The sequence below is a fragment of the Arachis ipaensis genome, chromosome B9 (assembly GCF_059453495.1).
Source record: "Arachis ipaensis isolate K30076 ecotype BB chromosome B9, ASM5945349v1, whole genome shotgun sequence".
Lineage (NCBI taxonomy): Eukaryota > Viridiplantae > Streptophyta > Magnoliopsida > Fabales > Fabaceae > Arachis > Arachis ipaensis.
In genome coordinates this window covers 2,015,769-2,033,797 of record NC_142444.1, presented here as the reverse complement: position 1 = coordinate 2,033,797, position 18,029 = coordinate 2,015,769, and the positions used below count along the sequence as shown (strand labels likewise).

The 18,029-nt window shown below is 33.4% G+C and overlaps 3 protein-coding genes across 3 annotated transcripts; 2 read left to right on the top strand and 1 right to left on the bottom strand.

Annotated features, from left to right (window-relative positions):
• Positions 1-1,404: 1,404 nt before the first annotated feature.
• Positions 1,405-3,237, top strand: LOC107616673 (UPF0481 protein At3g47200-like). The gene has a single exon (XM_016318625.3). It carries the CDS (start codon positions 1,545-1,547, stop codon positions 2,958-2,960), a length of 1,416 nt encoding a protein of 471 aa, XP_016174111.1. The 5' UTR covers positions 1,405-1,544; the 3' UTR covers positions 2,961-3,237.
• Positions 3,238-4,380: 1,143 nt separating this feature from the next.
• On the top strand, positions 4,381-7,623 carry LOC148543522 (uncharacterized). Its single transcript, XM_088498113.1, has 4 exons — positions 4,381-6,092; positions 6,256-7,265; positions 7,384-7,528; positions 7,620-7,623. Exons 1-4 carry the CDS (start codon positions 4,381-4,383, stop codon positions 7,621-7,623), a joined length of 2,871 nt encoding a protein of 956 aa, XP_088354239.1.
• A 4,621-nt stretch (positions 7,624-12,244) lies between these two features.
• On the bottom strand, positions 12,245-14,017 carry LOC148543521 (disease resistance protein RPS2-like). The gene is made up of 3 exons (XM_088498109.1): positions 13,526-14,017; positions 12,661-12,849; positions 12,245-12,259 (listed from the first exon to the last, which is right to left on the bottom strand). Exons 1-3 carry the CDS (start codon positions 14,015-14,017, stop codon positions 12,245-12,247), a joined length of 696 nt encoding a protein of 231 aa, XP_088354235.1.
• Positions 14,018-18,029: the final 4,012 nt, after the last annotated feature.

Here is an 18,029-nt window from a genome sequence, read left to right as displayed (position 1 = left end):
AATATAAATTAAAATATAGTTTATTATTTTAAAAATTTAAATTTATTTATTTTTAAAAAAGTATAGACTTTTTATATGAGTTGTATAAAATTATATCTTTATTTATTGTTTTTATTGTTATATTTGTTTTAGTTGTGATACTTTATCTTTTCATATGGTGTTTTTTGGGTTGTAAATAATTAAAGAAAAGATTAAAAAAATGAATGAGAATGAGAAATACCAAAAATGTAAATTAGTATAATAATGATATATTTGAATATAGTTAGTAAGGAGATGTGTCAAATTTAAACATACTTGAGTTTAGAAAAATAAATGAGAATAAAAAAATATAAAAAATATAAATATAAAATTATGAATTAATTTTATAACAATGATATATTTAAATGTATTTAGTAAAAAAATATAGTAAATTTAAACTTACTCGAAGGAGTTTTTACTCATTGGTATAAAAAATTAAGAAATAAGTAGTACAGTCTTATATATGTAACATGTATAGGTAGATTAAATAATGTAGTAGTAAGAGTATTAATATGTATAAATTGTAGAATTTTAATATTTGTAACTGAAAATTTTATAATTATTATTATGATATTTTTAATGTATATTTATTGTATTTAGTTAGTATTTTATGTTTTAATTGAATAATAATAGATAAAAAATTTTAATTTTTTTTAAAATTTTTTACTACAAAATGATTGATTAATTTTTAAATTTTACCAAATAAGTAAAATCACTAACATGATATCATTAAAAAAAATATAGTTTAAATACAATATAAAAGATTTTAAATATCAACTTTTATATTTTTATATAAATTTTAGTAATTTTTTAAGGGAAACACTTAAATAAAGATATCTAAAACGAACCAAGTTGGGTTGGTCGAGTGGTCAGCTCACTTGTCTGCTTAAATAAGTGTCGGAGTTTGAATCCCGCCTTATGCATGCAGCAATCGATGAACCAAATTTGAAACTGGTCTAAATTAATAATTTTTTTATAAAAAATAATTATAATACTCTTATTATAAAAAATGACTAAAATACCCATTATATATTTATATATTAATTTTGAGAATCTTAGATTTTAATCTCATAATAACACTGAGAGAAGAGAAGGATTATAATTTAGAATTCTCAAAATTAATATTAATATATGTATAAAATAAGAGTATTTTAGTTATTTTTTATAATAAGAATATTATAATCTTTTTTTATTAAAAAATATTAATTTAGATTAGTTTAAGATTTGGTTTATTAATTTTTTTGCTAAATCAATTTAATTTTTAAAAAAATAATACGATTTAATGAATTATATATGTTAAATTTTAATTATTAAAAAATACATTTAAAAAAAAAGAGGTCTTAAACCTCTGAGTGGCTCATATTTCTCAAAGCAAGTAACATGCTTTAAAAAGAAAAAAAAAATCAAAGACTTTGAGGGTGCTTGACTTAGGAAGCAAAATGAGTAGAAAGAAACCATTCATAGTAAATCATTCACACTCCGAGCAAGTACCTCATTTTTTCTCTTAAGTCTTGGCAACTTGCCCAATGGAGTCCGAGGAGGAAGGATATGCACCGTCTTGGATAATAGAGCGATTGCAGAAAGCAGAAGAATCGAGGGCGAAATTAGCGGGAGATGCTAGCAATGTTTCAAATTCTAGAATACGAAGAACTCCCGAATACTTGGCTGAAAGGGCCGAGTTTAGAAGATATTATTTTCCACAGCTCATTGCAATTGGTCCGGTTCATCTAGACAGACGAATAAACCATCTCCAAGGAGAGCCATTCAAGGAAGCTTGGACAACCATGTATCTTACGGATACTAATCAATCTGTCAATGATCTATATAACACAATATTCCGTGAATCAGAACTGCTCAAAGAAATAAGGCAGCTGCATGGAGAAGATATGTGGCAACGCATGTCTTATTACTACAGCGGCTATGGGACAGACACGTACGAGTTCATCAGATGGTTATTAGTAGTGGATGGATGTTCTATTCTTCATTTGTTGGAAAAATCAGGAGACTCAGTTGATCCCCAGCGAGATCTAAACATTAGCGTCGACAAGCTTGTACGGATGTACCAGGATCTTCTTATAATGGACAACCAAATTCCTTTTAAAGTGCTGAGGCTCTTCTGCAAAGATGAAGCCAGGCTTGAGAAATGCCTCCGCAACTTCCTTCAAGTTCATGGTATTAAGACGGCACCCGAGCTCGGAAAGGGAAAGAAGAACACACAAGAAGCAGCACAAGAACTCAAACTAGTTGTCCAGGGAGATGATGAGGATCCTGTCCATCTTCTAGATTATCTACGGAGGGCCCTCTTGATGAGAGACCTCGACACAATCCATAAAGAGATTCCGGCGGCCGAGATGAAGAACAAGAGGAGATCCTTGCACCTTACAAAGTACAGGATTGGAAGCATACGAGAACTGAAGGCAGCTGGGATTAGTTTGAGAAGACATTCGGATGGAAACTCAATCTATCCCAGCTTTGAAGCTGGGATATTACATCTTCCAGAGCTAGTTGTGGATGGCACAACGCCTCATATATTCCTCAACCTAGTAGCCTATGAGATGAGTCATTCTGACAACGACTTTGAGATCAGTTCATATTTAGTCTTTCTGAGCTCTCTCGTTGACCAGCCGGAGGATGTGAAGGAGCTGAGAATGGCTGGCATACTTATCAATGAACTTGCAAGTGACAAAGAAGTGTCTGATCTGTTCAATAAGATGGACATTATTTTGGTGCCTGAGACACCGTGGTTTGCTAATATCAGAGACCAAATCCATTCACATTTTGAGTCCAAACGAGGCAGGATCAGAATGCTGTCTTGGATGGGAGAGGCCTCTAACACGTTTTTTCGCTCGCCATGGACCATCATTGCTTTGTTGGCTGCCACACTTGGCCTTGTTCTCACATTCATCCAGACATGGTTTGCCATCCATCCGAAAGCTTCCTAAATAAAAGAATGTTATGGAACATTTTTTATTTTTTTATTTTTTTTACTTTTGTGTGTTTAATTATGAATAAACCATCACTCACATTGCATGATGAGTATGTGGACAGTAATTTGTATTTGAATATTATCCTGTTATCCATCTTAATCATTTGTTTGATTATCTAAAAAGATTTCAATTGTTTATTTGGATTAGCTAGCTTCATAGAACTTGAATGATTCCACTTATATTATATCTATGTGCGAAGATATCAAGGATTAATTATGTTTTATTTTTTAAATTAGCTTTCCAACTTGATTTTGATTATCATCGTCTAACAATGCTTACTTGTGACATAAATGTTATTCAATATTAATAAGCTATTAGTATATATATACTATTTTTTAATATCAATCATGGTGATATTGATACTAAACCAATTTTGATCAAAATCACATGGATACCAAATAACCTCTACGTAACCTTAAATGCTTCAGTTGAATTATTAATGACAGAATTTATGTTCACCGAGCAAACATTACTACCATCATCAATAATTGAGAAGGAAAACGTAAAATTGGCGTTTGTAATTGTAAGAGTTGAGAACAACATTGCATGTCTCACTTGACAAACTTGGTAAGAGTAATTTTGAAGATCCTCAAACCAATTATTCATTCTATAAAAGCTATACAAGAAATTGCCTCGTCTCGTGCAACGAATAAAACAATATGCATGATTTCTTGTTTGATATTTATGTGTAAGTACAATGAAGAATTAATTCTAAAAAATAGAATTAACTCTAATCAATCCAAAAGACATACTCAAAAAATGATTCATGTTCTTTTCTTCTCCTTTCATAAGAGTATGTGGTACCCTCTTGGTTAGAACAAGAACTGCAAGGGACTAGAAGAAGCCGAAAAACAATTAACCAGACAAGTTAAGCAAGCTTCAGGGCCTAAAATACAAACAACTTTCTCCGGATCCAAATCTAGTAAAACTTGTGCATGGTCTGATTTTTCTTCTCAAGTAGTTGAAGCTAATAATTCCCTCCTCCTACTCCTAGACCAAACATTAGTACATTACATAATAAATTTGCAGTTGGCTAGATTATTTGTTAGGTCAAACAGCAGTCAGCTTTCTTTATTCTTATTGATTTAAAAGAAAAAAATAAATAAAAAAAACTATTATTTTGAACCACAAATAAGTAAAACACTAATAAAATTATCTATAAAAATATAAAACTAATGTTGTATTCATAAAAAATGAATTTTGTTTAATAAAAATAATAAAATAATAATTTTTTTATTTTTTTCTTTTAAAAACTCATGTAGAGTAGTAAGTAATTTTACTTTTTTTTTTTTACCAAAGCACTGGAAAATTTTAAAATAGTAAAATCAAATCACTTTGAAATTTTTTTTTTAACCATCAGAATGGAGATACTCCTATGATAACCAAAGTGTCTTACAAGGAGTCCCTACTCAAACTTGTTGGACCCAATGTCAAGGGTGACGACCTTGCTGCTGATCCCATCGATGAAGATGAACCAAACCCGGAAGACAAGTGGTACAAGACTACTGAGTATGATGATCAAGTGGAGAAGCCCTTTGATCCATGTCCCAATATTCCAATATCCAAAGATGAATTCGATGAATGGTGCAAACCTTGGCGTGCTGCTCTCATGGTCAAAGTTCTGGGCAAACGAGTAGGCTTAGGATTCATGGAGCAACGCCTCCAACGTAATTGGGCTAAAAAAGGTAAGATTAATGTTATCGACATGGATCGTGACTATTTCTTGGTTCATTTTGCAGATGAAGGTGACTATCATGCCCTTATGGAAGGTCCCTGGATGATTGCCGGTCACTATCTTATTGTCCAACGTTGGAGACCCTTCTTTTTATCTTCTGAGAAAGAAGTCAGAAAAGTTGCTGTTTGGATTCGTATTCCCAACCTTCCGATCGAACTCTATAACCATAGATTTCTTTGGAGAGTGGGTTCAACTATTGGCCACATGCTTAAGATCGATCGCACTACATCAATTCATTCTAGAGGTCATTTTGCACGTATATGTGTCGAGATTGATCTGAGAAAGCAGTTAGTTCCCATAATCCCTGTCTTTGGCGAGGTCCTAAATATTGAATATGAAGGTTTGCATCAAATCTGCTTCTCCTGTGGAAAATATGGCCACCGGCTAGATCATTGTAATGAAACTCCGGTGGAAGAGCCGGCGAGCCAAGTCAATGCTGATGGAGAAGAGAAGAATATCAATTCTGATAATCAGAATCACGTTGATTCTGCGGACCAAAATGGAAAGTCTCATGATTCCCACAATCAAAGCGTTTCAAGCAATAACCAAGATCCTCCTTGTTTCGGGCCGTGGATGATGGTCAAACGACCACTTAGAAGGAAAAATGGCAATAATAATCCGAATATTCCTGGAAGCAATCAACGACATGATTCTTTCTATAATCATAGGTCTATTAATGAGGAAGATAATCAGGGAAAGGAACATGGGTCAAGATTCAATGCATTACATGAAGAAAGTGCACTAATCACGTTGGAGGGTGAACCACATGCAGAAGGCAAATCTCCAAGTATTACCAATAATTGGGCTTCTCCTAATAAGGCCCAAAAAGAGAAAGCAAACTCCCAGCCCATTCAAAAAAAAGTTCTAAAGCAAGGTGCTGGCAAAAATCTCCAAATGGGCAAGAAACTTTTATTTAATATAGTTGGGCTAGCCCAGAATGAAAAATTAGTGAAGTCCATCCCCAAAGTCACTACCAAGCCATCCTCCTCTTCGGTGGCAACTCCTAAGAATGTTCCCTCCCCTGCTCCCAAATCTAAGGATCCTGAAGTTGAAGCTATGGAGGGTGTCGTTATGAATTACATGCGCCGGTTAGGACGGGAGCAATACGAAGCTAATGTTGCTGCAAAAAAGGTAAAGATTCAATTTGAAGACTATGCAATTCGTTCTAACCCTATGATTGCTTCCCCTTCTACTGGTTCCTCTTCAAAGCCAATGGAGTTAGGGTACGAGTCAGGGGCAAACGTTGGGAGACCTCCAGATGATGTGAAGTCTCTCATTGTATGGAAGAACTCCAATAATGGGGTTGACTCCTCGGATAAGTCCGAATCGAGAACCAAGGCTCAAGCCTCAGCGTGATTTTCGTCCTTGGTGATGCTCCCTTCTCTGTTTGTTTTGTGATGAATATTATAAGTTGGAATTGTAGAGGTACTGGAGGGAAAACTTTTCCTACTCTTATTAGAGATATTAGAAGAGGTATAATGCAAATTTCATTATTCTTCTTGAAACTCATATAAGTGGTTCGCGTGGGGCTTCTGTTCGTGACAAAATTGGATTTGATAGTTCCTTTATTGTGGAAGCTAATGGTCATCCGGGTGGAATTTGGTGCCTATGGGACTCGGGTTCTTGGAAAGTTGATATTTTAGAATATAATCAGCAAATTGTTCATCTTAGGCTTACCAGTAATAATGCTGCTACCTGGCTCCTCTCTGCTGTTTATGGCAGCCCACAACGCCCGAATAGAAGATCCCTTTGGACTTCCCTCCGTTCCCTGGCAACCAATATCAATCTTCCTTGGTGCATCTTAGGAGATTTTAATGCTCTTCTTCATGATTATGAAAGACAAGGGGGTACTCGTAGTGCTAATTCTGGAGCTTGCTCAGACTTTCAAAGTTGCGTTTCTGATTGTGGATTGGTGAATTTAGGTTATATTGGCTGGCCTTTCACTTGGAGAAGGGGTGATTTAGTCGAGAGATTGGATCGTGGTCTGTGTAACCTTGACTGGCAGCTGGCCTTCCCCGAAGCTAGCCTTAAGCATTTACCGAATTTCAAGTCTGATCACACGGCCATCTACCTCCAACTCTCTACTGAAGCCTCTTACAATAGACACAGAAGACCTTTCCGTTTTGTTGCTGCTTGGATTTCTCACCCTGATTTTCACAGAATGGTTGAGAATTCTTGGAATGTGCAGGATTCTTGGTCTGATGGTGTAATAAGCTTCAAAAATTCTCTAAAAAATTGGAATTATGATGTTTTTGGGGATATTTTTAAAAGAAAAAGAACTCTTCTCAAACGACTGAATGGTATAACTTCAAGCCTTTCTCAGGGCAGTAATCAATTTCTTGAGAAGCTCCAAATTGATCTATGGAAGGAATATGAAAATGTGCTCAATCAGGAGGAACTTCTCTGGTACCAGAAATCCAGGTGTAAATGGATTGAATTCGGCGATCGCAACACAAAGTTCTTTCATGGGTCAACTATGATTAAACGTCGAAAAAACAAGGTGACATCTCTCCTTGACTCTAATGGTAGCCTTATAACTGATAATAACGCTCTAGAATTTTTCTTTTTATGCTGATCTATATAATGATTCTTATCCCGATCACCCCTTTGTCCTTAATAATGCTTTTCCTCAGCTTAATGCAGAGGATTTGTATAGTGTTGGCAGGAACATTTCTGAGTTGGATATTAAGGAAGCTATTTTTCATATTGGGAGCTTTAAGGCTCCGGGTAGGGATGGTCTCCAGGCTATCTTCTACCAAAGCCAGTGGGATCGTGTTGGTCCTGACCTGTGCTCTTTAGTGAACCAAATTTTTGCTAATCCCGAAAAAATTGAGGAATTAAATGAGACCCTTATTACTCTTATTCCAAAAATGGAGCAGGTGACGAGCCTCAAGCAAATGCGCCCTATTAGCCTTTGCAACGTATCCTACAAAGTTGTTACCAAAATTCTTGCTAATCGGCTAAGAAAAGTCATGGAAAAATTAGTTGCTCCCACTCAGTGCAGTTTTGTACCCGGGAGGCACAGTACGGATAATATCTTTATTACTCAGGAGATTATTCATTCTATGAGAAGCAAAAAGGGGTCGAAAGGGTGGATGGCTATCAAAATTGACCTTGAAAAAGCCTACGACAGACTCAAGTGGAGTTTTATCTACGATACTCTCTCCGACATTGGGTTGCCTCAGCATATTATTCATTTGATTTACTGTTGTATTTCCTCTGCTAAGATGAGAGTTTTATGGAATGGAGAAGAGCTAGACGAATTCACGCCCACTAGAGGAATTCGGCAAGGCGATCCCATTTCTCCGTATATCTTTGTTTTATGCATTGAGCGCTTGTCTCAGCTCATCGGCGCAGCTGTTCAGCATGGGTTTGGAAACCCATCTATCTTAAAAGGGATGCTCCTAATATTTCTCATCTCTTCTTCGCTGATGACCTCATTCTATTTGCAGAAGTGAATTTGGAGCAAGCTGATATTATCAATAGGTGCTTGGAAGCTTTTTGTGTTAGCTCCGGTCAAAAAATCAGCCAAGAGAAAACTAGAATTTTCTTCTCTAGAAATGTGGGTCACAATGTCAGATCTGAAATCAGTAACTTTCTTCATTTTTCCAGAACTGATAACCTTGGAAAGTATTTGGGTGTCCCTCTCCTTCACTCAAAAGTCTCTAATAATACATATGGTGATATTATCAACAAGATCAACTCCAGACTAAATTGCTGGAAAGCTTCCTCTCTCTCCCTGGCAGGGAGATGTACCCTGGTGAAATCTGTTCTATCTTCTATTCCTTATTATACTATGCAATCTGCTTTACTTCCTTCATCTACTTGTAATTTGATTGATCGTAAATGCAGGAACTTTCTTTGGGGGGACTCAGAAAACTCCAGGAAAATCCATCTTATTAACTGGGACAAAGTCTGCTCCCCCAAAAAACTGGGAGGACTCGGGATTCGCCACTCGGATAAAATGAATTGTGCCTTCATGACTAAAGCTGGATGGGGTCTTATTGAAAAAAGAGACTCTCTGTGGGCCAGAACCATTCGCTCTAAATATGGTTGTGGTACCGATATTATTCCTAAGGTGGAAAGGAAGAGGAATGAATCAAATCTTTGGAAGGGCATACGCAAGTCTTGGGATAATGTCCAGCAAAATTACATTTGGCGTATTGGGGATGGTTCCAAAATTAATTTTTGGAACGATAATTGGGTGCCAAATATTGGCTCTCTTGCGCCATATGCAAATCAGGTTTGTATGCCTATTAATTTGGAAGACAAACTTATGGATTTTTTAACTATTTCAGGTAGCTGGGATTATGATAGGCTCGCTACTTGGCTGCCTGATGAGATTATCCAGAAGATTGTTCCTATTTCCCCGCCCTCCCCTTGGAAGCAAGAAGACCAAATTGCCTGGAACCCTTCGTCTAACGGCTCTTTCGATCTTAAATCAACATACCAAAAGCTGAATGGAGAAGAAGGCATCGCTAGCAAATTACACAGCGTGATCTGGCACTGGAAAGGACCAGAACGCACTCAGATCTTTCTTTGGCTAGTGTCTCACAATGCTATCCTCACCAACGTGGAAAGAAGGAAAAGACATCTCACCCTTCAGGCAACTTGTCCAAGATGCTCATGTTCCGATGAGACTACTCTACACGTCCTCCGAGACTGCCTATTTGCTGTGGCATCTGACTCCCGTTCATCCGTGCAGCAGGCATAAACAACTTCTTTCTTCTTGATCTGCATGATTGGCTTCTCCAGAACCTTACGTCGAATGATGAGTGGTGCTGCCTCTTTGGTGTTACCATCTCCTCCATTTGGTTCTTCAGAAACAAATTCATCTTCGAGGGCGACATGACATCTCCCCATGTAAGAAGGGATCAAGTTAAAGCTCGGTTTGATGAGATTATCAAAGTCTCGAGGTCTGACCTTCTTAACTGTGCACCTCGGATCACTGAAGAACGTCTCATTACTTGGCAACCTCCGTTGGAAAATGTTACCAAACTCAACGTGGATGGATCTTGTCTTTCTCAGAGTAGCAGTGCGACTTGTGGAGGTATTTTCAGGAATCATCTTGGTCACTTTATTAAAGGTTTTACCTGTAATCTAGGAAGCTGTTCTAGTATGCACGCTGAGCTTTGGGGCATTGTTCGCGGTCTACAAATTGCTGTGGCCAACAATATTAGTTCCTTAGTTGTTGAGTCTGATTCTATTGTTGCTGTTAACTTCATTAAGAAAGGACATAATTCATCCCACCCGTGTGCCCCGCTTCTTGACGACATTGTTGTCCTTGCCAGCCGTGTGCCACATATCTCTTGGTCTCACTGTCTTCGAGAAGCAAATTTTGCTGCCGACAATCTTGCCAAGAAGGGCCATAATCTTCCCTTTGGCCTTCATCTCTTTGACGTTGCTCCCCCAGATACAGCTATGATGATTATGCGTGACTTGTCTGGTTCTCCAATTTTAAGGGGTTTTAGTTAGTTTTCTTTTTGGGGTGTCCCCCCCCTTGTCATCTAAAAAAAATTAAAAGCAAATGTAAATCACGTTATAATGTATATCCCAAACAAAATAATTGGACATCCCAACATATACTATCCAAAAAGAAAATGAAAATCACGTTACAGTGTATGTTTTAGGCTTTCAGCCAAGCCAACTTTTTCATAAGCCATGATCATGATCACAAGCTCTAATCGCTATAGGAAAGAGCAGAGGCACGTGTCTTTAAATAAAAGCATTAAGAAAAATATCTGTATCTAAGCATCTGTACCGTAGTATTCTCTTTATTTTTTTTTTTCGTTGTGTCAACTGTCGTAACATATATTCTTTCTTATCGACAAATAGAAAAAAAATGTTAATTTAAAGTAAAAAAAATTAATAAGATAATAAATAATAAATTATCATTAAATGTATAACTTTTATTATATATAAAATTATTATGCTAATTTAAGAGGAATTAGATATTTATTTTTTATTTTACCAATCTTTTCGATTTACAAAACCTTAATCCAAAAAATAGTCATAAGAATTGAGTAGCAAATGTGATGATATTTTCTAATAATAATAATTTTAAAAAAATAAATATATGATTGACCTTGATCCATAATTAAAAGTCAGGTCTAAAATAAAGAAAAATAATCACCCACCGTAAAAGAGTTATAGAGAAATAACCAGGGCATCATTTCAATCGTATAAATATTTTATGTAATATTTTTTAACTAATTTATAAAATTTACATAAAATTTTTGTTAATTTAAGTATTGGAATTGTCTTTTGTAAGTACTATCTTATACACACTCAAAAATTTCGAACTGTCTCGTTGAAAAAGATATCGAAACCTGTTAAAAAAATGTTAAAACGAAATCCTCATCAAAAGAAATATAGACGTTTCAGTACAAAATATAATAATTTATTCACATAATTTTTTAATATTATCAAGATATTTTTATTTTAATTGTTTTGTGCATATAACACCAAAATACTAACATCGCTTTTTAAATAAACATCTTTGTAACAAAATTAATGAACTTAAATAAGAAAAAAAGTTCCTATGTTTAATAGTGTTTATTAAAATATTATATTTTTGACCAAATTAATAAAAAAAATTTGGCGGTATATTCAAAAATATTAATTTATATGATAAGTTTATCCAAGAAAATAAAACTAGTAATTTTATCGTTAATATGACCCTTTTTCAAATGATTTGTTTAGAAATTAAATCTTTATTCTTTTATGATTATCTTATATATACTTTATATTTTTGTGGTTATTTGAAGGCTTCTCAACTTTTATTGAATACAAGAATAATTTCGTTAGGTAATCAAAAAAATTCTGGCAACTCTTACCAAGTTTTGTTGGGTTGAATTCAAAGTTCATCAGATAAAATAAATACACTCCAGATATTCAAATTTATCCTAATTTAGAATTACACTTTTCCTTACTTTATTTTTCCACCGCTGTGCATATTCCTTTCATCTCCATTCTATCGCTGAACAACCATTCCACAGCGATGCATTGCGGACCTCCGTCACACACAACTAGAAAATTGATTAATACAGACAGATTTACAGATAGATTTAGTCTTTATTACAGATGGATTTTTGATTACCGACGAAATTACCGACGGATTTTGTCCCTCTATAAAAGCCCGTCGAAAATTATTTACCGACAGATTTTTTTCGTCGGAAAATTACAGACGGATTTTTAGCAGTTACCGACAGATTTTTTTTCTGTAAATTTTCTATCCATTTCCCAAAGGCGACGAACTTTCCGACGGATTTTTCGACGGATTTTTCGTCTATAATTACAGATGGATTTTTAGACGGATTTTCTGTCTGTAATTACAGACGGATTTTCTGACAGATTTTCCGTCTGTAATTTGAACTTTGGAAAATCATCTCATGTTCTGATTACAGACAGAAAATCCGTCTGTAAATCCGTCAGTAAGATAAAATTGAATTTTTTTTTTAATTTTTCCATTGTAAAATGAATACTTTAGATTTGTTTTCTAAATTTACTTCATCAAACACTGTAAATTGAAAAAAAAGAGCCACAAATCACATAAATAAACATAATATTCATTACATGATACCTATAAAATTAGATGTTATTTTTCAACATCATTGACCAATATCTCATTGTCTTAATAAAAAGATACCCAAAAAAAATAAGATAACCATCCCAATGCATCAGATTGGAGAAACATATAGGAGAAGAAACTAATTCTGTCAAAGCAGAGCAGCTTTCTACCTCTAAAGTTTCTAGAGTTTTGAGAATGCATGATTCTCGTATCCATGAGTGTTCAAACCCCAGGGAAGTTAGTTTAGAAAGAGAAGCCAACTTCAATCTTTTTAGATATGAAAGGAATTGGGCACCATTCAAATTAGGCTTTTCAGAGCAGAATATCTCATTAATGGAACTATTACTCACTTCGAGACTCCCTATACAGAACAATTTTTTGAGAAATATATATGGAAGTTCATCAGACACAAGCTTAACATTAAAGCTTTGTGTATTAAGAACATTTATGCTGCAGAAGTGGCTTCCCTCACATTCCTCATGTTCAATCATCTTCGCTTCTTTTTCACCAAACGACAAGTTAATCAACTTAGGAGTAATCTGGGAAGAAGAAATGCACGAGGTCATCAATAATGAAACCAGTTGTTTCAAATTATTAGAGAAATAACTAAACCAAACTAAAATAAGACAGGATCCCAAAAAAAAAAAAAAAAAAAGGACTTAATCTTAAATAATTAAAGCTGTAAGAATAAACACTTTACAGGAGAAAAATATACATATAGTACAACAAATACTTCATGTATTTTATAATTTTGTCTTCACACATTTTGTTCTTTGATCATCAACCGTGACATCATTTTATTTTTTATCTTAAATTGATTGAGAATTTATTTGTTTTTGATTTTTAAATATACAAATTACACAACTTTAATAAATTATTAGTAGTATTCATTTTCGGAGTGAGAATGAATATATAAATTCATAATGCTGGTCGATCAAACATATCACCAACATATTTTAAAGACTGATAAAAGAAAATATAAAATAACTTTCTTTTACATATAAATTATAAAATAATAGAGAATATATAAGCCAAAATTGTCATATAACAAAACTCACCAAGTTATATTACAAAACTTTTAATGCAACTTATTAGGCCATTAGTAGTCTGATCTCATGTATTTAGGAAATAAAACAATCGCATAGTTATAATAAATAAATAAATAAATAACACGTATATCATAAAAATTAGTCAAAACTAGATTAATAAGTTTACCTCTGTGAAACAGACTTGGTCCTCAGTTTGTGGATCATGGCCATTAAGTGTTTTCAACCGAAAACAATGAAATGAACAGTAAAAACAATTTAACCCTGGCAAATCCAACAATGTCAATGAAGTCAAAGAAGGGAACATAATAGAGTCTGTAATTGCTCCTTCTGATGTTGTTTCCATCCCTGAGATGATTTCCACCAAGCTCTCACAATGTTTCAACTCTAGATTTTTAAGATTGACAAGATCCTTGGCTACTGATTTTAGGAACAAGCTTGTAAGGCTTTTACATGTATCAACACGCACTTGTTGTACAAGTTGAAAGTGGAGTACTCCATCAGGATCTTCATTCCAAATGCTATCCAAATTCGGCAGCTTTTCTAATACCAACTCCTTCAGTGAAAATTTAATTGGTAGGAGTGTCTTGTCTTTTGTTATGCATTTCACATCAAATATAATTTTGACAGAACTACATTTTTGAACTTCCAATTTTCGCATGTTATTTAAAAAAAGAAATAAATGAAGAGGTATTACTTCGAATAAAAATTCACATTGATGTGTGACTCCAAATTACGGAAATATGCTTCAGGAACTGGCATTGAGCTACGCCACATGTCTTGAAAATATAGGCTTTCTCTGAAACCAATCTACACATGGAAAACAAGAAACTTAATTACTCCTTGTTTGCTTCTCTACACTAGAAGAGTTGTGTGAAATCACAAGGGATATACTCGTAAGTTTGACTTTTTATTTGTAATATTATGTAGAATGTTTAATAAAGTTGGGTAAAAATTTAAAAATCATTTCTCATAAGCACCTATATAAATTTATTGGACTTTGTGAGATAGACCATATTTTTGTGAACAATGTGAATAATAAACTTTAAAATTGGTCTAATAAAGTAAAATTTAAAATAAAAGATGCTATCTACTATTGTTCATCTTACTTAATGGCATCTTATTAAAATGTTATAATATTACTTCAATGTTATGTGAGCCCATCATTTAATCCATCTTATTATTAATTCTGTGTAATAATAGTATATATATAATTGAACGATATTTTAAGAAAAGAAAAATTTGTATGTCATACTAATGAACGGATTCTTGCTAGTAAAAAATTTATAATAAATTCTTATTGTTAGTATAATTTCTAAACCAATAAAAAATCATTTCATATAAAAATTTGGGTTGTCACTAAAGCAAACTCAATAAAAATAAACTGAAATATTTAAACCTCGAGTCATCTCTCAAGGAATTGCAGAGAGATGTGCTTATGATTGGTTATGGAAAAGTATATTTTTGGGGTTTTTAAAAGGTTGAACAAGGAATGTAAATGATAATAAAATAAACCAATAATTAAGAAAAAGTCTTGCAAGGTTTGGTGGTCAAGGATCTCTATCCTTATCACTAACCACAACATGAGAATTGGCAAGGATCAATCCCATTAAATCATCCTCTAACTAATAGTAAAGGAAAGTTAAATGAGTCATATCAATCCAAATCCATAAACCCTAGCTCTCTACCAATTCAATTAGTGAGAACTAGAGTTAATGGCTCCAATCATCAATTACTTGGACATTAGTAACTCAAGAGTTCCTAAGTTACCTTCCCAAGCCAAGAGCATAAAATCTACTCTAACATCCTTCCAAACATTTTATCAAACACTTGGTAGGCACAAAATAAAAGCATAGAAAACTAGCAAGAAAAATAAATCTAAACAATCAATTAAAAGCATCAATAACATAAATTGAAGAAAGTAATCATAAATCTGAAATACCTCAAATTGCATTAATAAGAAATTGAATCTAACATGGAGTTCATAAATCAAATTGGGGAAATAAACAAATCAACAAGAGAAATAGATAAACTAAAGTTCTAGAACTAATAAGAGTAGAAGAGAAACTAAATTAAACTAAGTAGAAATCCAGAATTAAACAAAGCTAATCCTAAAATCCTAAACCTAGAGAAAGGAGAGAGGAGAGAACCTCTCTCTCTAGAAACTACATCTAAAACCTCAAATTATGAATAATGAGAAGTGTCCCTTCATTCCTCCACTCTGCAACCTCTAATATGTGTTTTCTGGGCCGAGAACTGGGTTAAAAACAGCCCAGAAATCGCTGGGGGCGAATTCTGATATATATGCTGAATTTTTGCAAATAAATGCACGCGTGCGCGTGATGCACGCGTGCGCGTCACTATCTTTAGGGAAACTATGGAAAATTATATATCATTTCGAAGCTCCAGATGTTAGCTTTCCAACGCAACTGAAACCGTCTTATTTGGATCTCTATAGCTCAAGTTATGGTCGAATTAGTACGAAGAGGTCAGACTGGACAGCTTAGCAATTCCTTTAGTTTCTTGTATTCTTTCCACTTTTGCATGATTCATTTCCATCCTCTAAGCCATTCCTGCCCTATAAACCCTGAAAACACTTAACACACATATCAAGATATCGAATGGTAATAAGAGATGATTAAAGTTAGCAAAGTTAAGGCCAAAGAAGCATGTTTTCAATCATAGCACAAAATTAGGAAGGAAAATGTAAAACCATGCAATTAGTATGAATAAGTGTGCGAAAACTTGATAAAAACCACTCAATTGAGTGCAAGATAAACCATAAAATAGTGGTTTATCAATCTCCCTACACTTAAACATTAGCATGTCCTCATGCTAAACTCAAGGAGATAAAAGGAATGAATGAGGGAAAGTAAGACTCACGAGATGCAACCTAATAACCTATATATGAATGCAACTATATGCTAAGATATTTCTATGATTAAAAGTAAACAAGTTCTCCAAGACAAACATAAATCCGATTTCACAAATTCAAATCATACAGTAAAGACAAGTAAACTTGTAAGAAAATAACTCATGAAAGCAGGGAACATAGAATCAAGTATTGAACCCTCACTGGTAGTGTATATACACTCTAATCTCTCAAGTGTCTAAGGTTAATCACTCTATTCTTCTTTAGTCATGCTTTCTAAAACTTTGTTCTTCATCTAACCAATCAACAAAAATTTAGTATACCAATGCAAACATCATGAGGTCTTTTCAAAGTTGTAATGAGGCTAAGGTAAGGATGAGGATATATGTATGGCCAAGTGAGCTAAAATATAAATCTTTGACTAACCTAAACTCTTACCTAACACACACACACACACTCTCTATGTAACTCTAAATTCATGCCTAGCTACCCATAATTCCCACTTTTGTATCACATACTCATGTACCAAATTTATCTTCAATTTCACCACCTATGCATTGATCTTTTATTAAACTTAGTATTGGGGTAATTTTGTCCCTTTATTTATTTATTTATTTATATTTTTTTTGAAAGCAAATATAACATATCAATGCACATAGGTATTTGATTTTTTTGGTTTCACATGAGTAGATACCCAAATTCCCAATATTTACATAAAGTAGAAATATAACACATTCCCATTAACCCAGGTTCCCACAGTTTTCCACACTTAATTGATACACAATCTTTATCTTAAGTTAACCAAAAATTCAATTGAGGTAAATTAATTATTTTTCTGTTTAAGGCTAATGATGTGGTAAAATATAGAACAAATAGAAATTAAAAGACTCAAAATGACTAACAAAAATAAATAAAATAGTAAGCTATTTGAGATAAATGGGCTAAATCGGTGGCGTATAAATAGTTATTTAATGGTGTAACTCAACAAGGTTTACACTATGTATAAACTGATCCCTCTCTTTTAATCATAAGAATTTTGAAGAAAATTAAGTTGGTGATATTTTATCCCCAATCCAGTTTGAATAGTATGCTTAGATTGTGTACAAAATACGGATACGAGGATGGCTAATTAATTATTCGTCGTAATAGTGCATTTCCTAACTAACCAGACCCTTCAATTACATCATTGGTGGATCCTGTCTGACGCCTTAGACTTCATAGTAGCTTTCCTAACATCAAGATACTAAATTTAGCTATTAAAATTAGTTATTAGTATAAAATATATATTAAAAATAAATTAAATAATATATCTAATTAATTTTAATATATAAATATTATTTTTATTATAATATATATAATTCAATTATAATAACAGTAACATGGACAAATTATATTATTAAATCCGATGAGACTTAAAATTATACAATTACAACATTTGGAATTTGTTTATATACGTGTCTAATTTTTTTCTATATAAATCACTACCAATTGTAGGATTTTAACTTTTTGTATGTAATTTATCTTAGGTCATTGTGATTTACGTATAATATCATGTAAATCATAAATCACCATAGATCGTAGCGATTTATGAAAAAGAAAAATAAAAACATAAATTGTGACAAGTGGTAGTGGTTTACATATAGATCGTATTTTTTTATCTTTGTATTGACATGTTTTTATTATTTAAAAAAAGTTTATTTACAAAAAATAATAACATCATTCCTATTTTAATAATGGTATTCATACTCTGACTCAATGATAAGGTCCAAGTCCAAAAGAAATGTCCAATCCAAAGGATTGA